This window comes from Anoplophora glabripennis, unplaced genomic scaffold (assembly GCF_000390285.2).
Source record: "Anoplophora glabripennis isolate ALB-LARVAE unplaced genomic scaffold, Agla_2.0 scaffold301, whole genome shotgun sequence".
Lineage (NCBI taxonomy): Eukaryota > Metazoa > Arthropoda > Insecta > Coleoptera > Cerambycidae > Anoplophora > Anoplophora glabripennis.
This window is the reverse complement of record NW_019416435.1, coordinates 10,629-36,083: the sequence shown is the minus strand read 5'-3', so window position 1 is coordinate 36,083 and position 25,455 is coordinate 10,629. Positions and strand designations below refer to the sequence as shown.

The window sequence follows — 25,455 nt, the reverse complement described above, 5'->3', positions numbered from 1 at the left end:
TTATAACGGGTGGGGCAAAAGTCCCGCTACCATTTTGATTGCGCGCCATCTTGGTTATGTGACGTTTAGCTCAGTTTAGCTTTAACCATTGTGTTGTGTAGACGTCCAAATTTTATAATGGATAAATATACGCCACAAGAACGAGCAGAAATAGTGACAATATTTATTGAAAATAATCGTTCCATTATTGCCACTCAGCGGAAATTGCGTCAAAAATATCCTAATCGTCCAGTGCCTCACAAAACCACAATTTATCGTTTACATGCGAATTTTCGACAGTACGGTACGACAGCAGACAGACCTCGTTCTGGAAGACAACGGACGTCTCGTAACGCTGAAAATGTGGCTCTGGTGCGCGATAGTGTTGCAGGGTCTCCAGAAACATCAATTCGGAGACGTGGTTCCCAGTTACACATTTCTGCACGCAGTTTAAGGCGAATTTTGAAAACTGATTTGAAAATGTTCCCGTACAAAATTCAATTAGTCCATAAATTGCTACCGAGAGATTCTGATCAACGAGTTGAGTACAGTAATGCAATCCTATGGCTGTCTGGTGAAATTGAAGATTTTTCGTCTAAATTGATAATGAGCGATGAAGCCCATTTTCTTCTCAGTGGCCACGTCAATAAACAGAACAGTCGGTTTTGGGGAACACAGAATCCTCAATTAATTTATGAAACATCATTGCATCCACTAAAAACAACTGTATGGTGTGGTATTCATGCTGGAAACATCATTGGTCCCTATTTTTTTGAAAATGACCAAAGTGTTGGAGTTACTGTTACTGCTGAACGGTACCAAGACATGATTCAAAATTTTCTTGTGCCTGAAATGGAAGAGCAAGGACTAGAGGACATGTGGTTTCAGCAAGATGGGGCCACAGCACACACAGCCCGTTCAACAATTCAATTATTGAATGACGTTTTTCCACGGACTAATTTCGCGAAATGGCAATTTAGCATGGCCAGCCAGATCTCCGGATTTAACAGCACCAGACTTTTTCTTATGGGGTTTTTTAAAATCAAAGGTTTATGTGAATAAGCCCCAAACGATTCAACATCTTAAAGACAATATTCGTCACGAAATTGAAGAAATTCAGCCTGAGATGTTGCAGGATGTCATGAAAAATGCCTTAAAAAGAGCCGAAAGTTGCATAGCGAATCGCGGTCACCATTTAGCCGATATAATTTTCCAATCATAACGAAAAAAAAATGTAAAGACCAAATAAACTTTTTATGAAAACCAAACTTACTTATCTTTTCTTTCAACAAAGTTATAGGCAATCAAAATGGTAGCGGGACTTTTGCCCCACCTGTTAGATACATGTAAAGACCAGGGCTGCATTCAAATATTATTGCATCGAACATGCAACCAATTACTCACTGCACTATGGATACTGACTTTAATATAAATGAGTAATAAATTCAGTCATTTTAATATTGCAGACCATATACATTTTTACTTTGGCAAATAGCACAATACTCTAAATTGAAGAACTTTCATCAGAAATATAAGTCTTTATTACGAAAACCAACAACTGCCCTCGTTGGTCGTTATAGTATTTTGGTAATTATAACCTGGATGATATTAGAAATATATGGGCAATTAATACACTTTTATTAACAAATAAATGAAGCAAAGATTATTTCTCCAGCTTGACCTTGATCAGTGCTGAAATACAGAGCCTTCATACCACGTGATCACCGAACTTAGCAACCGGCTGATCCTGTCAACTAAAAACCCCTAGATCTTAATGCCTTAGCTAATATTAACGAATCGTTTACAATGAGTAATGACAAACCACTACGTCTATGCTCGAGATACTGCAAATTGGTTAAATAAAATCTCATGAAAAATTACATCAATCACCAGCCGCTGAAACAGAATGCTGTGTTTTAATGTTTAATATAATAATTTTTTATTTTAACAAAATTTAATTGCCAATGTGAAGGAAATAAAATTACTATTCACGTGGCATGTAATCATTTACGAATTGGGCATATGTAAAAGTTTAGAAATATCTTTTTAAAAAATATATACATTTTATTACTAGCTCTCAAATTTTTACTTTATTCAAATAAATTACAAAATATATCACAAATATTTTTAAAACAAAAGAAGCACTGGACGTTTGTGTCAGTTTTCAAACATTTACTCCGGTAACCAATTATTATCTCTGTTCTTGTATTCTTATGGTCTTAGAAATGAAGAATTATAGGATAAATCGCAGTTGACATCGCTCTTTATTGTAGTATGAATTTACTGAGTGACAATATTGCAACATAGCCCTGAATTTGTGAAACAAATTAAAAAAAATTACTATTTTACTTACCATCAAGCAATCAATTACAATAGCAGTATGACTTCCCCTTAGCTGAGATGGAGATGCGTACCAACGCATTAACTGAAAAACTAAAGGCGAAAATATTTGTTGTACTAGTTGATCGATATCACAACCCAATTGAAGTAAAGGCATTGATACTACCTTTAATAAATCTTCTAATTCGGACAGGCCAGTACCACTCATGGTCTTAGCTGAAAGAGAGCAAGGTCTAGATAAATATTTTGTTATGTAAAATTATGTAAATCTTAATGAAAATACTTTCAAATGAAACAGTACATATTTATAAAAAAAAATAAATACATGTTAAGTCACGAAGACACAAATTTTAACAAAGCATTTGGTCCATGACAGTAGTTGACTAAAGTCACAATAACAGATGCACTTATCACATTGTAGAATGCATACGGTCATTACATTTAATAAATAGGTACTTATTTTCTAAATGTATTAAATAATGAGTCAAAAATTAATAAAAAAATATCTATTTTATAAATAGACTGACACTTTACATATTCTTACTAACACACCGATATATTGTTTAATTAGTAGATTTCCAATGCGTGCGTGCGTGCGTGCGTGCGTGCGTGCGTGTACGTGATTAAAAATATATTACCTCCTTTAAAAATGTAAATATTCAATAATCCCACATTTCATTTTTGCTTTGTTAATTAAGCAATATTTTTTTATTAGAAAAGTGTATTCCTATTAATTTTTTTTTGTTTTTTTTTAAGAATTCAACTAAAGTATTATAAATATAATTGTTTTGTTCTTAAGTCCGCGAGTAAATCTTACGATTCAGGAGGTATCATAATTTGTTTTCATATAACCTTAAGAATGGATATATTTCTAGAAGTACAATTTTGAACATGCGACATGTAAGTAAAGAAACCAAACATTTTATTTATCGATAACTGAAAAATCAAGGTTAAAATACAACATTTGAACTAGAAACTGGTGACAGAAAAGGCAATCATCAGTAGATTCCATAGTTTTACTTTATTATAATTTTCTCTGTAGACAAGTTAAGCAATTGTTGATGTCAAATAATAAACTTTTCTATGAAGTAAAAACTCTTTCTGTTTTAAGTGTACCAAGATAGAGGAATGTGTCCCAAATACTAGTCTTTCTCGAATTAAGAAGTAGCTACCAGCATGCTACTAGATTTAAATTTGGATGATCAAGGACCTACAATGCTACAAGATTATGTACAGTCTATTCAATAAAAAAGTATGGGTTATAATTTTGTGAAATTTCATACTAGCGCATCTATGACATACTGCCCAAATCTTTAAAGCATTGGCTAGTGTGCAGTGTACACTAAAACCTTCTGTTGTGTGGATATTACAATTACAAATAACCCTCATTTTTTCAACATGAGTGCAAAATACCCAAACCGCTACGAGACAGTGTTTCTTGTGAATAAAACCAAAGGACCAAAATTGACGAACGTGACAACTGCTCGAGTTAGTAAAAAGTCAGAGACATTTGTAAGGAAGTGGGTAAATAGGTTTAAAACCACTGACAACGTTGATCACCTGTCAGACAGAGGACTGTTTCATGTGATGTCTGTCAGAGGATAAAATGATCTTGCAACATTTTCAAACAATTTCAAGCCTAACACTTCGTCAAGCACAAGTGAGAATCCGTGGAAAAGGTCTATACATCTCAATTAGTACGATCAGAAATCGATTGCGTCAAAATAAAATGGTATATCGGTACGTCATTAAAAAACCACTGCTTTCAGAAAAGCACGTGAAAAAAGACTATAGTGAGCTCAGGAGGACAATTATGGATTGGCTGGCAACGTCTCCAGATACAAATCCCATTTAAAATGTATGGTGAAATGATAAGATGAAGCTTAAGGGAAAGTGTGTATTCACTATTAAGCAGAGTTCAAAAATTAAACAAATATGACATTTTTTACCGCAGAAACATGCAGAAACTTCGGCCGAAAGTATGCCAGAACAGTGCCAAGCAATAATTAATACTGAAGGAGCTTGGATCAAATAATAATTATGCATTAGCGAATGCAGTCTGCAATTTATTTTAAGAAAAAATTTTCATATAGTTGTTCATTATTTGAGATAAGCGCTCATACTTTCTTGCTGAACAGACTGTATCAACCTTAATTAAATATAACGAGGAAATTATGAAAATAATGAACATTAATTTGGTACCTCTATAAGCTCCAGCTCTACAGTCACATAAACAATAACTTCCATTTTAAAATAAAAAAGTCTTCCAGTCTTCCTTGTAGCTTGTTTGAAAACAAATTTCTAATGACGTCAAGAAAGAATTTGAGTAATTAAAAAAATTATGCACGAATTAAAAAAATTTACCTTTACCTTTAAAATTGTAATTTCAAAAATTCCAAAAAAAATCTCTTTTGATGGTGTAATTTTTGAAAAATATGTATGTAACCAGTTAATATTTGCACTATATGATTGAATTAAAACTTAATTTTTTTCACCTTCAGAAAAAATTTATATACAAAGGTTATTTAAATATAAACGAGAATTATTTTTTTTTATTATTGATAAAATTATGAAGTTCACAAAAAATTTCTCATTTTTCTACATAATAACCTTCCCTTGAAACACATTTTTCCCACCTGATTGGAAGCTTTTTGATTCCGTCACTGTAGAAAGTAGGATGGCGGGTTGTTAGCCAATCGCACGAATGCCTCTGCGTCACCAGCAAAACGCTGTCCTCTCAAAGCCTCTTTCAATGTCCCAAACATGTGATAATCACATGGGGACAAGTCCGGACTATAGGGTGGGTGCTCGAGAGTTTTCCAGAACATTTCTTCTAATTTCTGGCGTGTTTGGTTTGCTGTATGGGGTCCAGCATTATCGTGGAGCAAAATGAAGTTCCTCATGGGTTGGCGGCGTCTTTTGCTTCGATAAGCGGCCCTAACCTGCTCAAGAAGTCTACAGTAGTAACCAGCATTAACTGTTCTCTGCTCATATAGAAAAAAACTGTAGCGAGAACTTTACCCGTTAACAAGCGCAATTTGGCCTTAACTGGAGCGGCCTCTCCTTTTTTTCGTCATTCCATGCTGGCTTGCTTACTTTTGGGAGTATAATGGTGGACCCAAGACTCATCGCAGGTCACTATACTGTCGAGAAATGCATCCCCTTCAGTACAGTACCGTTGCAAATGCTGTTGGCAGATGTCAAGACGAACATTCTTCTGTTCCCCCGAGAGAAGGCGTGGCACCCAATGAGCCGACATTTTTGACAAACCAAACTCATCACGGATGATGGTATAGATACTCCCGACACTGATCTTCATTTCACATGTGATTTCTGCGACTGTCGTTCTCCAGGATGTCACGAACTGCTTGAATGTGTCCATCAGTTAAGCTGGTTCTGGGCCCGCCATACGTGGGATTCTTTTTCAATTCTCTCTCGTCCTTCAGAGAAGGCTTTGTGCTAAAAAAACACATGGGGTTGTGAAAAAGTGTTTTCAACGAACTGCTGTCGCAATCTCCGCAAAATTTCAGAAGGGCGAGCCCCCTCCCGTGTCAAATTTTGTGATAATCCGTTGCGCAACAGATGGATGTACTTCCTTCTCGCTCATCTTTGCCACTACTTGGCTAATGGTCTTAGGGCCATGTCGACTGCAATCCCCCATTCGTCCTATCCCTACCAACATTCTCTGTCCGTACCTGAGCCGATTGGTGCCCTTTCATGTCCACCTCGACATACTTGTTTAATAATAATAATAATAATAATAATTGCTTTATTGCCCGACAGACACCATTTACAGGCCAAATACAGACGTAAAAATAAATAAAAAATAAAAAATAAACGGAGTTAAACTTATCAAAGCAAAATGTCTAAAAAAGAGAGAAAATATATAATCCAAGTCATAATTTAAACCAATTATGAATACACATATGGGTTATAAATTAAGGTAAAATATCATCATTCAAATTCCGAACAGCTACATGTATAAGTTCCCTCAGTGTACATGCATTAATATCACAGAGGTGACTAAGTCTATTGTAATTATTACACATCACAAAAATGGGCGATTTAAATAGCAAGTTTGTCTTCGGTGCACAACAATAAAAAGTCACAGTATGTCTAATCGATGACCTAGGCACAGCAAAATTTAATTGACTCAATAGATTGCAGCAATCTATTTGGCTATGTAAGAGTTTGTATAAAATAGAAAGTGTAGCACATTTGTGCCTTAAATTTAGACTAATTAAATTGAACCTATTTTTTAACAGGCTATAAGCTACACCTCTTTCAGGATATACACCATCAATTTTATATACTAGATATTTCAAAAATTTCCTTTGGATCGATTCAATATCAACTTTGTAACATCTATAGAATAGATACCAAATCACACAACTATACTCAAGTTTCGAACGCACATAAGAATAGTATAGTATTTTCAAAGCATCAATGTTTGTAAACGTTCCACAATTTCTAACTATAAATCCATACATTTTCATTGCTTCACCGAGTTTCAAGGAAATATGTTGGTTGAATGATATTTCATGCTCAAACAGAATGCCAAGATCCTTATAAGAGTCGGCACCATTCAAAACAATGATCTCTAATTTGTAATCATAATAAAGAATACATTTCTTTCTGCTATATGAAACAATTTTACACTTAGAAGAATTCAGATACAATTGATTTTCACTACACCATATCAATAACTTGTTAATGTCATTTTGTATCTCTATACAATCCTCAACACTATTAATTTCTCTATAAATCTTCAAATCATCAGCAAAAAAAGCAAAGGGCCAAGGTTAGATCCTTGAGGCACGCCTGACGTTGTTAAATATGCCGGGGATTTAAAGCCATTATACTCAACATATTGTTCCCTTTGCTTTAAATAAGATGAAATAAACCTTTGAGCTAGAACAACAAAACCAAAATTACCTAGTTTATTCAATAATACAGTGTGACTAATCCTATCGAAAGCTTTGGCAAAGTCAGTGTAAACTGCATCCACCTGTCCTTGATTATCAAGAACTTCAAATGCAAATTGGGCAAATATAGTTAAATTCGTTATGGTTGATCTATTATTTAAGAAGTCATGCTGAGATTGAGACAATTGATTATGTACAGATAGATAAATGTGATTATATAAAATAATTTCAAACAATTTTGCAAAATTCGAAAGAATAGAAATTGGTCTATAATATAAGGCTATTATCACCGTTTTTGAGAATAGGGCATACTCTAGCTATTTTCCATAGTTTAGGGAACTCAATACATTTCACTGCCAGATTAAATAAGGAGTGAAATAACAAATACACATATACAATCTTTCACAATGAATGAAGGTATCCTATCAGGACCAGAAGTGAATTTATTTTTAAGCTTATTAGCAGAATCAAGAATCTCCACCTCTGTTATTAACCCAAAATGGATATTGTTAATATTGAAATTACTTTCCTGGGGACAAAAACTATCATCAGAGATAGTAAAAACACTTTTAAAGAAATTACTAAATGCATTGACAATATCTTGTGGTTGATCTAGCATAATGTCATCATAAGACATTCTCCCAGGGTTTTTGCTACTTCTATTTTTTGAATGCACAAATGACCAGAACTGCTGGATATTGTGAGGAATTGCTGTCTGGATCTGAATTAAGTAATTTTCATACGCCAATCTAATTTGATCTTTCACAATCAAATGATGATCAAATCATCCTCGTATAACTTTTTTATACAACACACTATATCACATATCACAAAACCAATACTTCAAAGGTAAATATCTAAATAAGTAAATATTCTTAACTTTGACGTGAGGATAATGCTCCATTTTTCACACAACGTTGTGTTACATTCTGTAATTTCATGAATAAAACACAGGACCGTCTTTACCCAGAGGTGCGAGAGGTGTGAGGCATCCGGGCGCACTGATCTAGAGGGTGCAAACCGATCGTTTTATACCTTCACATAGCATGCATAATTTTCTAGTTTTGAAAATTACTTAACAAACATTAATTATATCTATAAAAATATAGGCACCAATATTGTTTACAAATACGCCTCATGCTCCTTCAACTTTTGGCTTGCTCGATTGCTACTTGCGATGTGCAAGCTAATTTAGATCTTATCACTATTATCGTTGAGTGAATGTACTATTTCCTCACTCAACATTGTTATACAAGAATTAAATTGATGTTCCAACAAACAGGCGCGGCAAATTCAAAGAGCGCGTGCGGCATCAGGTGAGTGCGTCCGCGCTCTCTGACAAAATTTTAATTTTTTGCTACTTGACACAGCGATCTTACAATTAAATGAAAGACTCGATTGACAAACAAATAAAGGGTTAGGCAAAATCAAATATCCATTTTCAAAGTTAGTTTGTTTCATAATATAGTGAGACACAAAATCAAATCAAGTTGCCATTCTTTCGCGATAAATGGACGGTTAAGATAGTTGTGAATATCGAGCGTTGGTCGTTTTGAGGTTAAAATTTATTTTAAAAATAACAATTCTATTGTAACCACCCAGCGAGTCGAATAACAACTAGAAGTGGTCACATCATTTCGAAATTTGAGGATCTCAACTGGCTGGTACAGTCGTCGGATATCTCTGCCTGTGATTTCTTTACATGTGCTACCTAAAGTCAAAAGTGTTTTCTAATTGACTGCAAAATTTGGACGAACTGAAAAATAATATTCGGACGGAGATTAACGCAATCCCAGTTCAAATAATGATACAAAACTTTTGTATTAACCTTCAAGCGTGCCAGCAGTTAGCCCAGTTACTGTAGCTGGAAACATAGTAATACCTCCAATATTTTTATAACTGCATCGATTTTTCTCAAAATTTAGAATTAGGCTCATCTTACCCCTCACTTATATATGCGCTAGGTGTGCTTTTTGTTCTTAAGGGGCGAAAACCACCCCTTATTGAAAAAAAAAATACAAATTTAAGCATTTTATATAATCAAATCTTTTTTATTTATGCAGTATGAATAATTTCATGTGCTATCTAACATGAAACTTAATGTATCCCAAATTTTCAACCCGGAAAAACCTTTAAAAATCACCCCTTTGGATGAAAACAATATAAAAAAAAAATTTCAACTTGAAACATTTTAATCATGCATTTTTATCAAATTAAAATTGATTACTTGATTAAAAAATCTTTTTTATAGATTGCAACATTTCAACCCTTGAAAAATACCCCTTCTTACGAAAATCAAATAAAGAAGTATTATTGAAAGAGTAGAAACATTTTAAATGTGCATTCATATTAAATAAACATTTATTCCCTTCTTATAAAATAATTTTGAATTGATTGCAACTTCTGAACCCCTAAAAATTACCCCAGACACAGACACACACAGACACAGACACGCACACGCACACGCACACAGACAAAATTAAGATTATTTTATAAATTTTTATTTTCCTTTTTAATAATAATAAATACAAAAAAACATAATTATATGTAAATGATTATTCGTCTTCACTGCTATTCTCTTCACAATCATGCTCGTCCTCTTCGATGGTTAGAGGACAATTTAGGCCTTTGTTGCCGGAGCATGTTCCACATGTTGAATTGCAAAATAAACCGAGCTACCGGCAGCCACAATTTGCTCCGCAATCTTTTTTGCAATTGCAAAAAATCATTTTCAGCAATGCTTCCAGAGCAGGCAAACTACGCATTTTTATTGGTTAAATGCTTTAAAATTCTTGTTTGACATAAATTTTCCTAAAATTATCACCTATACACGTGTTTATTTTTTTGACGATGACTTTCTTACTTTTTAAGATTTTTAATCGCACAAAGGCTCATTTTGCAGGAAATTGTAAGGGCTACGTGAACTGTTGAGTTGATCTTTTTCAAGCCCTTCATTTTTAAGTTTGAAGGGTTTAAAGGGCTCGAAGAGGGTGGTTCTCTCATTCATATGTTAAACAAAAAAGGTGATATTAATTTTAGAGAAATAACAAATAAAAGCAAAATCTTCAGCAAAAATAAAGCAAATTTTTTTTATTCTTGTATTTTTTTCGTACACCCTTTAATTATTAAGTTACAGTGTAAAAATCGAAATCATGCTTTGTAAGCGAGCCAAAGACCCAGAACATATTCTTAGAACATAAATGAAGAAATCTGTGAATGGATAACATTTAATTTTAATTCTGTCGCCAAAGGCACTGATTTGTTTATTAATTTTTCTTTAAAAAAATGAGACTATCATGTTATTTCGATCATATATCCGTTAATTTTGATTCTAGACTTTTAAAACAGCTCATTTTAAAGGATTTTCAAAGTACTTTAAAAAAGGTTCAAATAGTTTTTTCCTAATATTTATGATTTTGGCGTTATTTAACGTTAACTGGTTCCAATTTAGTTTTTCGCAAACATATAATAATGTTTAAAAATCCATAACTCAGTTTATATTGCAATTAGAGAAAAACAAAATAATGCCATTAGATTTGTTTTTTTATTACTTTTCTTTTTGTTCATTACAACTTTTTCGTTAAATCCAATGGTTTCAGAGTTATTTGCAAAAAACTGTCCGAAAACAAGCACTTTCAGTAAAAAATCAACATTTTCAATGACGAATTACTCGGAAAGTATTGGATTATCCAAAAAAACTTTATATAACATTTGTTATTTAAAATTGACTCCTCTATCAATTCCTGTGGTTATTTTGGGTACAAAAATTTCCACCCCCAGGGCAAAAGCACACTTCGGCACTATATAAGTTTTGTTCCTTGAGGTATTTTCCACATTCAATCAAAATTTCACGTCAATTGGTTCAGTTATAAAGAATTCGGAGGTAAAAACCCTGAGTAACTGGACTAAGTGTGGAGGGGATCATTTAATTGATGTAATTTAAAAAAAATAAAATTTCCATGTTTTCCCAAGAACCATTTGTTTGATTTTTGAATAAAAATTTAGTCACTAATTAGAACGACTAAAATTAAAATGTATACTTCATTCTGCCTAATCCTTCATTTACAAATTTATTTAGTAGTAACCTAATATTTATTTATGTACTCACCTCTTCCTAAAAATACCATAATTATTGCTTGAAGTAATTCACAGGCAGTGATTTTTGTCTTTCTATCACTGCTATATAATGCCAAGTTCACTATACGTGGAACAAATACATCTAAATAAATGTCCACATTAATGTCTTCATAAGGCAATGCTACTTTAAGGTGAAGATTCCCTCCATAAATCGATGATGGTACAATTTCATTAAGTTCATCAGAATAAACAAATGCATGACAAACTTTAGACGTTTGCCTTCCTATGAAGTTTAAGATTTTCCTTTGAAGTTTCATGAGCTCAGGTTCCATCTCTAAAACAACCCTCCTCTTTTTTAAGACTTGAGCTGTTTTTCGTCTAGTTTCAGTAACATTTGCTTGACATTGTCCAAGTAAAGATTTACTTCTTAAGTAACTATCCAAGTGTGGAATAATTTTTGATACAAAGCTATCAAATTCTTCATTATTCAGAGAGTCCTGCCAATGTTGTAATGTATTCAAACCCATTTCTGCTAATGGGAAATAGCTTCTTCCAATGTTAAATACTGTTATAAAAGGAGTAACACAAATGGGTAACATGTCTTTAATTAAAATCACAGGACTCTCTAGGAGAACTTTTAAACAGGCAATTAACAATTCATCTTTATACTGTGTCATTTTATCTAGTAATAATTCCAAAAATTCTCTCAAGGTCTCCTTCATATTTATAATATCTTGGTTCTCATTGTGTTCTTTAAACAATTCCAGTTTATTTGCAATTTTTAAGCTATATGATAATAATTTGTAAAATCCACTAATCAATGGATAATTTATACATTTATTAAGAATGTGTTTAATCATTTTACAAATACATTTCTTAAACATCTTTGGCTCAATATTGTCGAAAATTTCCTGATACAAATCGACAACATTTAAGAAAATAGCATAGTCACTTGTTTGTTCCACTTGATAAGCTTTTTCCACTTCTGTTACTGTGACATTTTCTTCTTTTAATTTCACTGATAAGTTTAATTTATTAATAAGAATCATAAGTGCTTTGACAAGTTGACTGACAATCCTTTCAAGAATATACTTTCGATCTTCCAGAAATAAACCATATTTATCATAAGTTCTATTAGATGATAATTTCAGAATACCGGTCCATAAGGGTAAAAAATTTTTTACTGTTATCAGATTTTTATCGATTTCATCTGAAAAATCGGCATTCGAAATGTGTTGATGTGAGCAAGACCACATGATACCTAAAATATATTATTGTATAGATATTTACATCAGAGAGGGAGGGCAATACAATTAAAATATATTTACAAGCTTCTGGTTCTTACAGTTCTAAATATACAGGATATCGGCATCAATTTTGACATTGATTATTAACAAAGAGATTGGTATTTAGATACATACATATTACAGTTGTGTATGCATATATATGTATATTGTAATGTTTTTATGTTTCTGTAAAATAATCTTTCAACTAAACTATAACTGTAAAAACTGTATTCTTCAAGAATAGTAAACAAACGCGGAAAAAATAACGCCTGATTACTGGACGTGCCGGTGTAGTAAAGTGCCGGATTATAGAGATTATACTGTATTTTCTAATAGAACAGAACTAAATTTTTAAATTATATGCATGTCATGCAAGCAAACTTTTGTTTGTTATTCAGAAAATATTTAGATTTACCTATAACTTATTTTATGACCTTGTGTAGATATTAAAATGATAGCAATAAGCAAAAATGTTTATATGTATAACATAACTCCATACAGGGTTACTTATTGAGGTACTGGATGTTAAAGCTTTCATAAAAAATACTTTTTCTTAAATATTTTCTATCTTCAAAATTTTACAGAATATTTTTGACGGATTATCTCAAAAGAAAAACATTTTCCAAATATAATATACAAGGCGATTATGACAAAAAACAAAATGTGCAAATTAAAAAGCTAAAATAAGTGGCCGACCCTGAGATCTTGAAAAGGGTTATATATATAACGAGCGTTCAAATAAAAACGTGGTCGAAGTTGGCTCTGACACATTGGACGTAGGGAGTAGCTTATAGCGACCAACTTAACCTCATTTCTCAACGAGCTGTATAGCAGCTGTCAGTTTCAATAACGTTAATGACTATATAACTTTATTTTAAAGAATAATCGTGATAACAATAACAAACAATTAAAGGAGCTGCGGAAAGTGTCCCCCTCCTTGTTATAACAATAAATTAAAGCAGCTGCTGAAAGTGTCCCCCTCCTTGTTCCAAGCACTTTTCACACCTGTTCCTCAAAGAATTAAAGACATTTTCTAAGATGCTCGGGGTATTGTTAATTTCACGAATCTTGTCTATAAGTCGAGCCTGCAGATGTTTTAAATCAGGAATAGGCAGTTCAAAAATAGTGTTTTTAAGGTAAGGCCACAAAAAGAAATCACACGGCATAATATCACATGACCTCGGTGGAAATTCATGTTCAGCATTGAGACTTATTAGTCGATTTTGGAAAACTTCCCTCAACATATTCATCGTCTCGCCTGCTGTATGTGCCCTTGCGCCATCTTGTTGAAAGTAAAAGTTTGTAATTTCGTTTTCTTCCAGCTGGTTAACAAAAGGAGCGATAATTTCTTCTCTATACCTTTGCGCAGTAAGAGTACCATTAAAAAAAATATGTCCATAAATCCTCCTTCGATCGAGAGCACACCAAACTCCAATTTTTTGAGCGTGTAGAGGGCCCTCGACAAAAAAGTTATTTGGTTTTTCAGAAGACCACATTCTCATATTCTGTGAGTTTACGTAACCACTTAAATGAAACCAGGTTTCATCAGAAAAAAAGGTGATATTATGAAGTTCATCGTAGTTGTTTAAAAACCATTCACAAAATACAGCCCGTTGAGGAAAATCAACTTCATAAAGTTCTTGCTGACAAGTTAAACGATAGGAGAACAAACGCAAATCTTTTTTTAACACTGTGTGGCAGGTACCGACTGATACTCCCACCATTTGTGATAAAACACGTACAGAAGTTCTTGGCGCATTTTCCATTATTTGTTGGACATTTTCTTTTAATTCTTCAGTCCGCTTTTTAGGTCGGCCGCTTCCTTCTTTTCTTGTTACACTGCCCGTTTCACGAAAAACATTAACACAACGCTGAACTGCACTTTGAAAAATTTTGTACTCAACAACGCCGGGAAATTGATTTTGAAATTCTATGAAACATTTCTCAATAGAATACTTCCATATTCCATCAATCTTGCGTCCATTTCTAACGTAGGACTCTATGATAAACACTTTTTGTTCTTGAGAAAACACCATTTTAAACGCTTTTTAAAACGAAAATATTCAAATTGATAGCGGCGATATAGCGCTTTGACAGATGACGTTTAAGTTCATTTGCTATACGCTACGCCCTACGTCCAAATTTTCAGAACCAACTTGACCACGTTTTTATTTGAATGCTCGTTATATATATATACAGTGTAGGAAAGTACCGATGGTCTATCAGAAGTTACGTGAGAGCGATAAAGTAAGCCATAGAAATCCATGTGATAGACAAGGATGGCTATAATGAAGGCGTCTAATAGTCAACGCCCATTTCGCCCTTCCACAAATAAGAAGTGGATCTTATTTGTGGAAGGGCAAAACAGGCGGAGACTAAGAGAAGCCTTCATTATAGCCATCCTTCTCTATCGCATGGATTTCTATGGCTTACTTTATCGCTCTCACGTAACTTCAGATAGACCATCGGTACTTTCCTACCCTGTATATATATATTTGCAATATATTTTTTTATCATAATCAACTGAAACAGGTGTTTTCTTGTTTACTTACAGCAAAATTTTCATTTTTCTTCAAGTTAGTATTATGAAGTTTGAAAATCTAATTAAGAAAAATTAATTTTGCAATATAAAAAAAAATATATTTTGCAAATATTTGTGCAACCCTCTTTGAAACTTCATTGACTACCATCCATCCTTGTTTTAATTTACTTGAAAATTGCTTTTGAAATTCTTTCATTACTAAAGTTCTCTAAGCAGGTGTAGAAATCATCCCCTAAAAAACTGTAAGTAAAAATCTACTGAATTCAGATAAAGTAAAAATCTACTGAATTCAGATATAAATACAACTATTAGTGACAAAACTGCGAATTACTCTCACCAAAAATCCCATGAATGCGATAGTGATACTTGTAACTTCTTGTCGTGTTTCCAAGAAAAAAGTTTATACCTGATGATACTGGTATGATTTTTTGTTTAAATATACAATTTTGAATTCCGGAAAGTATTTACCGTAATTTTTTTTAAGATTATACAATTTGTGCATCATTGATTTTTTTAAGACTAGTCATGATTAAGTTTTATTTAAAATTGTATTTCTAACCTAACTGTTTTTTTTTTGTATGATAGTAGAGGAAAAGTAGTAAAATGGTCCGTTTTACAAATAAAATGAAAGATTTTTTTTTGAAACCATTAAGTTACAAGCAGTGACTGAATTTTTAAAATATCCAGTAACATGGAACCTTTGCGGGTTGTTTGTAAAATTAACAATAAGTATCACCGCAATGAATTATATGTTCACATTCTAATTCAATTAAATTAATGATTAATTTGAGTTTCATCTGTCTGCATCAAACGTCTTCAGATATATTTTAGAAAAAGTATTTTTTTCAAATTTCAACCTGTATCTTTAAAACTATCCATTTATCCAAACACAGTTATATTACCCTTTTTTGCTTTACGTCACTCAAAGAATCGCCTCTTAAAGTTTTTTACGTACATAATTAACACAATCCACAGGGTAAGTCGGGAGAATAGCACCAAACTCCAGGAATGGATTCTACACGTCAAAATAATAAGAATAAACTCAAATGTTGTTATGCAATTTGCAATTGTTTTCACGCTGACGTACATTTCAATAAAAAAAAATTATTTATATTTATATTTTATTAATCACAGCCTTCTTTGATCAAATGTTCAAAAACATCACCATTGACCTAGAAACACTTTCTGCTTCATCTATGAATGGTGTTTGTAGCTCTCTTGATTGTCGCATGTCTTTCTTTAATAAGTGCTACAGTATTGATGATCCGTCGAATTAGTGCCTCCCGAGTGTCCACTCTAACTTTATACACTTCATTTTTAAACCAGTAATCTAGTGCTGTAAAGTCGGGAGATCTTGGAGGTCAACTAATAGGATCACTGCGGCCAATACCTCTCTCGTTCTAATGTAGCTTGACCCTACGAGGGAAATGTGCAGAAGCTCCATCGTGTCGGTAGTACATTCGCATTCTCATGTTCATAGGAACATCCTCTAGTAGCACTTGTAATTCATTTCGTAAAAAATTTAAGTAGTGGTCTCTTGTGAGTCGATTCTCCAAAATGAAAGGGCCAATTAAATATAGTCCATATGATATTTGTTTAGATAGAATTCCAAGAAAAGAATAAGCCAATAAAGTTATGTTATTAATTACGTTCAAGTGTTACGTGAGGAGTTTCATCTGACCATACATGAGAATTCCGAGTATTACTTATGCCATCACGGGTGAATATTGCTTCATCCGTAAAAAGTATGCGGAATACAACAAGATTATTGTTATTGATTTGTCAAAAAAATTCAATATATTTAGCATAATTTTTTGGTTGTAGGTGATGTACTTTCTGTACATAGTACGGATGTAAGCCTTGCTCGTGGATGGTTTTTGTCACTCTTTTGTGGAGTGTCCAATTGAGTAGCAATTCTTCGTGAACTGGTAGTTGCATCATCTCTACTAGACCGAGAATATTTTCTACTTCTTCTTAACCTTGACAATGAGCTCATTCAGAAGTTATATTAGCACTGGGAACTTTCCAGTTTCACACAGTTTGCTGAAAACTGATAAATACAGTTTTATCAGGACATCTGTGATGTGGAAACCGTTGAAGATATTCTTCATCAGCAGCATTAGTACTACTCTAAATTTGAATAAGTTCTTAGTATTTTGTAACACTGATTGTACAAATGTGTTATCAAATGTTAAACTATTACAACATAAAACGACACTAGCTAATATCCTACTTTTGAACTTAGAACATGATATACTCTGATTTCAAATTTTTAAAATTTGTAATTATGTTCTTGCAGTTGAAAACAAATGAAAATCGTATAACGTATAACATTTGAGTTTTTCTTATTATTTTGACATGTAAAATCTATTCCTATAGTTTGGTGCTATTTCCCGACTCACCTTGTATATTTAAGCTGCTTCAAAAACAAGTCACTGTGGAGATGCGATAATAAAAAATGTGACAAATTTTCACTAATTTTTTCTTACTTCAGTTTGGAGATACAAGGTGTTCAGTTTTTATTTATTTTTTCGGTTGTTTCTCAAAACAAATTTAGTAATTTAAATTAAATTTCAGTAAATTTTCACCATTTTCCGTCTTTATGTTCAGATAAATTTAAATAACAAATAATTTTCAAATTAAAGTGTCCTTAAATTTAAAAAAAAAACTATATTAGTCACCCTATTGTAATTGTATTTATCTTTATAATGAAAGTAAAACTGGAAAAAACATGGAGACAATTTAATTACAGGTTCCAGGATTAACTGTTTACATTATGCGCTATAAAAAGCAAAATCAGTGGTGTACATATTTTTTCTTAATTATATTAGCTTGTACACGTGCTACTTCCTTTAACGTTTTAATACAAAAAATCTAATAAATGAAATAAGAACAGACTCATGTTAACAGGAACCATTTACTATATTGCAGTAAGTATATTTAAAGTATTGTAGAGAAAATATTTAGAAATATGTACTTCTTTTACAAAAAAATTTAACACCCTGTATCTTAGAATTAAAGCTTCAAATATAAAGGAATTTGTTTAAATAACTTACCTTGATAAACCATATTTTCCAAAAATGGATCAAAATACTGAGACTTCTTTAAATAAAAACATGTTATAATTATTCCATCAATAACTAAATGATAATGTAAATAAGGAAGTTGATGAAATGATTTGATCATATTAATTACCGCTCTCTGAAGGCAATAGAATTCACTTGCTTTGAAAGTTTTAAATTGCATAAAGTTTGCCACTGTTTGAACATAATCAGGTAAGTACTCCCATTCCTGATTTTTTGGATCATAATTCAAAATGTAATTATTTTCGAAATTTTGCATTATTACCACAAATAAATGTGTCACATCATTCTGTGGTAAATACTTATAAGAAGCTCTTGAGAAGAATTTCAGACATTGTATTGACAAATGCTTTTCATAATTGGAAACATTGTCTTTCTTTAATACATCCAAAGACCATTGATTAAAGTACTGCAAAGGAAAATTAATAAAATAAACTGATAATTTAAAAATTTTTTTTTTAATGATTATATATTTTTAATTCTAATTTTAAACGTAGTGGTGCACAAATTTTCCATACGTAATATATTTAAAAAAATTATAACACTAAACTTATTAATGTGATACTTTGTCATTAAATATATGATGGCTCCTTATAATGAGAAAAAAAGAAATGGATATCTTTGCCAAGTATCTGAAGAACGGAATCTGCTTGTGCTACTCCAATGATAAAAACTAAACATCGTGGCATCGTTACAGGTGTTTACTTATTCATCTAACAACCATAAAAACAGCTTTCTTCATTTCTTATGCACCGTTCTCTGCATTATAATTTGGAAATGGACACTGATTTTTGGATACTAACTAAAGCTCTACACACAAGAGCCCAGCATAACTGGTGGGCCCTTGGCTTAAGCATAATGCATGGGCATTATTCATCTAATGTACTTTTGTAATCAAATAAATAATTCCTAAACTTAACATAGCAGAGTATTAAATGAGGAAATACCAAGAAAAAAGAATTGGAAAAATGTCATACTTTTGTAGTTCTAAATTTGATTTTCTTGATAAATTATACTTTGGCGTTTTAGGATACCTATCAATTTTTTTTTCTTAGAACTAAATTATTTTTAATAAATCGTTAAAATTTTACCAACAATTACCTTTACAATAGCACTCCAGTCTCCTTCAGATTTATTACATATAAGTACAGAAATTTCTTGGAAGAAAGCTTTTAATACAACAACACCAACTTTTTTCTCATCTATGCCCATTTCTAACCATTTCAAAAGTTTTGTATGCCAAAATTTGTAGTCTTTTAATAAAGATTCTCCATATAAACCAATATAATTTGCAAGAAATGTTAAGGCAGCTACAACAAAAGTAGATAAGTTCACTTTTGATCTTTCATACATTATTAGATAACTTAAAACAACTTAATAGGTATTGCAGTACAGTTCTTTTTTAATACATCATTCAAGCACATCAACAATATATTCTTTTCTCTTTTCTCAGTTCTGCCTGGAATCAAACTTGTCTTACTCTGCCTTGTACTCTAGATGCTTGAGATGCAGCTTTGATTTCCAGCGTCCGTACAGCTACAGAGATGCTGCCTTCTCTTTCTCAGACCAGTTATTTGCCTTGGTAATTACCTTGAATTATTAGGTTAGGTATTAGTCATTCTTCCACGACTCTGCACCTTACTTTTCAATTGAATCATTTTTTCTTCAATAGTTTCTTTGAAGTCTTTGAGTTTATTTATAAAAACTGTTCTTCGTTTCATTTCTTAACTATTCTTGACTATTCCTAATATCTTGTAAATTACTTTTCATTTCATTTATTAATACTTCTTGGCTATTCCTCATTTCTTGCAAATTGTTCTTCATTTCACCCTGTTTGTCATTTCCTTTTTCAAATCTTCCTTCATTTCACCCTGGTTGTTCTTCATGTTCTCCATCATTTTCATTAACTATTTTAACATTTCATCCATTTCTGAAGATCTTGACCTCACAACAGGCATTTAATCACTCTCTAATCATATTTCTCCTTGGGATGTCCCACTTCTGACACCAATATAACGTTAATGGAAACTTAAGCTCGAAAATTCCAAAAACGATTTCAACAGAAACAAGACAGTTTTATTGTCACTTTGATAACTCCAAAATAATCAATTTAAATAGTAAATGTCAACAACTATTTTGCTTTCTTAGGATGTCCCTATCTTCGGTATTCACATTCACCTCTATAATTTTTTAAGGATAGAATCATAAGTTTGATTAGCTTGAAAATATAGAATATGAATCTTAAGGCCATCATTTTTTTCTAAATAAAATTTTTTTTATGTATAATATTCATAATATCAGTAGTTATTGAATTTTGCTACACTATAGAGACACATGATAAACATGATAAACGTTACACATTACATATTACAGGTATTTTTAAAAGAACTTACATAATGTAACTGTAACCGTGTCTAATAATTTTAGACTGTATTGTATACAAACTATTAATGTGTTCATCTATTGGGATTATTTAAAATTATGATCTTACCTCTATTACCAATTTTCATTCTGTCTGTTGGTGTAACGGAGTTATAAATAAGTTTATACAACTTCTCAATTAGCTTTTTATCTTCATTTTTTGTTGGATCCAATGGGAAACTTTCACAAAAATAAGAGAAACCAGTGAAAAATCCACAAATAATATGTTGCGACTTCTTAGGCTTAAATAATTCTGGGTCAAGGTTTCTTACAAACAGTAGTTGTAAATCTTTATGTTGCTTAATGAGGTACTGATATCGCTTTGCAAAATAACCCAGAACCACCAATTCTTTATCTTTCACTACAAATTGGAAAAAAAATAATTTAGTTATACATATAGTGTTCCACTTTGAACATTTCTTTTTCTTCAACATGATTAGATCTTCACCCATAAACATTGAAATCACTATATGTAATTTTTTGTTTCTACCCTACTTTCATAGTCTACTGTGTCCAAACAACTTTGACAAAAAATTAGAAAATCGTATTAGACATTTTTAAGGAAAAAAGTGTTTAGTTTAACTGGATTGTTAAGTATTTACTAATACCACAACTTTATTTTGATAGATCGTACAGCATGTTTGCTTTAGTAAGTATAATTTTAAAAATGCAGTATTTGAAAGACCCCATACAAAAATAATTCATCAACCGTTTTAGCTGGAAACTTCTAAGAGAAAAATTATGTTGAAAATTGACTAGTCATTTAAAATACAAAAGGTATTATGTAAAGCGTACCACAATGTATACATTTTAAAAATTGAAATAACAACATTTATGTTGGCTGCTAGGAGAGTAAGGAAACCAAGGAAATAGTAGTCTTTGATCTCATGTCACATTTTATTACCTCATCAGCAACAAACTAAAATATTTATACATTATTAAGACACTTTAGCCTCATTTACACTATTTAAAATACTATTTTTAATAAATAGCACATAGTAGGATTAGTAGGTATTTAAAAGATGATAAAAAATATATACAAAAAAAATTTAAAATATGTTGATTTATAATAACAAAGTAGACACAATATACCTACATTTAGAATAAAAAACTAATAGAAAATTTGATACCAACATTAATACTAATAAAATAGTTTTATAAGCTACATTATCAGATAAGTTAAAGTGAGGACTGGTCTACAAATTTTTATGTTTGTAGGCCTTGAGAGGACATTGTGATTAACTACCTCAGCTCTGACAAATTAAGCAATTAATTAGTATCTGATACATTTATTACTTTCATTACCATATAATACTTTTTGAGTCACATTTTTTTTAGATCTGAGGGCGTTACTGCCTCCTATCCATGGATGGCCTAATTTCTCCTAAAACTGTAGGCAATGTCAACAAATAGACGGACCCTCTTGTCCTGTATATCTAATGATACTAAGTTTAATATAGATTTTAGTTTGAAACAAATAATTAAGTACATCTTACCAAAAATGATAAACGAAATACGAATATTTTTATTGACTGCCTATTATATTCTCAATAAGAACCCATCGACTACTAATATTTTTTTAAATTTTTTTATACATAAATAAATAATGCACTATTTTTTCTGATAGTTGAGATGATTGTACTCAAATCACACAGAATAATTTGCAGTTAGTTAGAAATGCGTAAATTTAAAATATTTTATTATAAAACAGGATGATAAAGTTTCACGAGTTATAAATTTTGATTAAAAAAAATTATTATTATACACTTACAGAGAAAGGGAATAAGGAAAGCTTTATTAAATTGACTTTGGTTTTCGGGATGACTGATATTTAATCATTGCACACATACTTGTTTTTACATCATATGCATATATGGTCAAATGCACATTACATCAGTTGTAATCCTGACATTATTTTAGTTTAGTATACCTAAAAGTAATATTTAAATTGCACTATAAATATGGTGCAATTCAGAGCTGGCGCTGAGGTATTTGGCACCTGAAACAAATATCTGCTTGCCTCCCGTTGGAACAACAAATTTATTAATAAAAAAAGTTATAAAAAATAATAAAAACCATTTCAATAGACAAAAATAAATTAAAAAATATTTTAGCTAAAAAACAAACAGAAATTATGAGGAAGATCTTATAAAAAATAAAACAGATATTCCAATAAAACCAAAAATAAAAAATATTCAATAAAAACAAAAAAGAAACAAAATAATGTAAAAACGGGATCTTTCCACATATCACATATCAACTTTTCTACATTTTTCATTAACAAAGTCTTCAATAATATCAACGTAAACCAAATTATTTGTTATATCTTTCTCGATAGCAAGATTGGCTAAGTCTGTTAACCGTTCCTGCCACAGACACAGGAATGGCTAACAAAATCCTTAAAGATACTACGATGTTAGGGAAATTTTCGCTCAACTCTTTGATTTGTAAATAATTAACAAAACACAAAGCACGCATTTGGGGTCAAAAAATGTTTTTTTCACATTTTTGTGCAATTTTCAATTTCAGAAATTTATAAAAAGTTAATAATCCAGTCAAAAAATGCCGCCTGAAACATCTGCTTCACTGTTTCACCCTTCTTCCGGCCCTGAATTGCTTTCCCTACTAATAAAAAACTAATAAAAATGTGAAAATAATAAATGAATCCACACTTTTTTACCATCAAGATGAAACATTTTAAGAGTCCTAAGATTTTTTTTTAATATGACTAATATTAAGCTACACAAAATTCATTTGAGCCTTGAGAGTAGGATGAGCAGTGGCAAAGTGGAGGAGTAGTGAACAATGCCCATTTCATTACTTGCTGTCTAGAGCTGGGTAGTACTCAACTAAATTGCACTTCAAGTACGTAAAGTATTAGCTACCTGCACATCCATCTTATTCTAGATCACGTATGGTCTCATATTTACTTTCTCGTTTGCTTTGCACATGAAATAGTTACAGTAGAACCCCGATTATCCGTATGTGGATTGCCCAGGGTAGAGATTATCTATGGCGTATCTAGGAATTTGTGGTGACGCGTTATTTTGTTTTTGTTCTGTAAAGACCATATAACACCACGCGTTGTGGCTAAGGCTTCTAATCTGAAGAAGTTGCAAATATTTCTGTTCGCCCATTTTAAGTAAGTTGACATTTTAAATTTATGTAAAATACCTCAGAAAATAAAGAAAAACAAAAAAAGTTAAACACGGACTAAAATGATTGTTTAAAAAGTATAGCTAGGTACCTATCTAAAATAAATGTACCTAAATTGCATTTTCAATAATTTTGTGCATGTTTACTAATGTATTGCTCTGTTTCTTATGTAAAAAATAAATGTTTTAATTGTCCATGTTTTACAATTATTCGTGCCGCGCTCGGTCCCATACATCACGAATAATCAGAGTACATCGTTTTTCAAATATAAACTTACCCGTATCACAATGCTTCTGTTTTAACGCATTTTGGAGAGAGTTAAGTAATTCCTTATATGTTGAAGATATATCATTAGTATCAAAACATATATCAAGTTTATCAATACTGATAAATAGTAAATCCAGTGTTTTCACTTTTACTTCGGAAAAGGTATGTAATTTTATTACAGTGTTGCAGAAACTGTATATATCTAAAATATTACTTTCAACTAATCTGTATGGAAAATTGTTAACAAGCGTATAAAGTATTTCCACTGCTTTTGTTACAGCATTTTTTAAATCTTTAATTTTAATACCAATATCAAGGAAATGTATTAAACCATTGTTCTTCTCAAATAAATGAATTAAAAATAAATCTAGAAAATAAAACATTGAAGTTGTGCATCATAAAAAATATGTAAATTATTTGGTACCAATATAAGATGAATTTATTTGTTCTTCAATTAAATTGCGATTTAAGGTTTCCAATAAACGCAAACATTCGTTAGGGCCCCTTTTAAGGTCCTTTGTGAATGTAATTAAGTCCTTAAAAAAAATTGTAGGATCTAGTTCCATGTTATTCATACACATTCAGTTCTGATAGAAGTCATTAGTTCATAACTGCATATTTTTAGGGAGGAAAAAATACACTTTTGATATGAACAAAATACACAACAAAATCACTGATACTTGAGTAGGACTACTGAAAATTTTAAATGATAACACTGGCACAGAATATAAAACGTTATACATTTATGATTTCCATTTCAAATATTCTACTTAGTACAAATACAAATACAATAGATTTGACCACGACAAATGACAATTAGTATACTGATTACTGATATCACAAATTCAAATTTTAAGTTGTCAATGTCAATCATGGAGACTAGTCTCCTTGTTCCAAGATATAAATCTTTTATCTATGGTTCCAAGATCACTGATCCACATAAGTGCGCGATCATTCTCGAATCTCGTGCGAACGGTCGAACTGAGCGGAAGTGTTTTTGATAAGTGAAGTGCATTGCAACGAGCAAGATCTACCTACCTTTATTAAGGCTACCTGGAAAGTATCGTTTTCTTTCCTCTTAACCACCGACCTAATCCCCGGCTTAAACATAGAGGCCGTCGGCATCTTTGTTACAGGTATCTGTGCCGGGGTTATGCCCAGGTAAGTTTTTACTTTATTTATCAGTTATTTGCATTATTTTTGAATACATTTCTTTAAAATTGCGACCCCCGACAAACAATATACCAGACAGACTAATACACCAAAAGACACGTACGCCCCCGTAAGGGGGCATCCCCACACGACTAAAACCTACACACCCTCACACACACGCACACACACGCACGCGCACACACACACACACGCACGCACACGCACAC

The 25,455-nt window shown here is 31.8% G+C and overlaps 1 protein-coding gene across 1 annotated transcript in view; it reads right to left on the bottom strand.

Annotated features, from left to right (window-relative positions):
• The window catches only part of LOC108909059 (DNA-dependent protein kinase catalytic subunit), a 61,724-nt gene extending 36,820 nt beyond the window's left edge, over window positions 1-24,904 (bottom strand). The window contains exons 1-7 of the mRNA XM_018713288.1: window positions 24,501-24,904; window positions 24,087-24,443; window positions 20,724-21,014; window positions 19,334-19,542; window positions 18,206-18,641; window positions 11,353-12,582; window positions 2,333-2,535 (exon numbers count right to left, since the gene is read on the bottom strand). Of these exons, the coding sequence (XP_018568804.1) occupies window positions 2,333-2,535; window positions 11,353-12,582; window positions 18,206-18,641; window positions 19,334-19,542; window positions 20,724-21,014; window positions 24,087-24,443; window positions 24,501-24,657 (2,883 nt within the window). The 5' untranslated portion in view covers window positions 24,658-24,904. The remainder of the gene's footprint in view (window positions 1-2,332; window positions 2,536-11,352; window positions 12,583-18,205; window positions 18,642-19,333; window positions 19,543-20,723; window positions 21,015-24,086; window positions 24,444-24,500) is intronic.
• Between the last annotated feature and the right edge of the window lie 551 nt (window positions 24,905-25,455).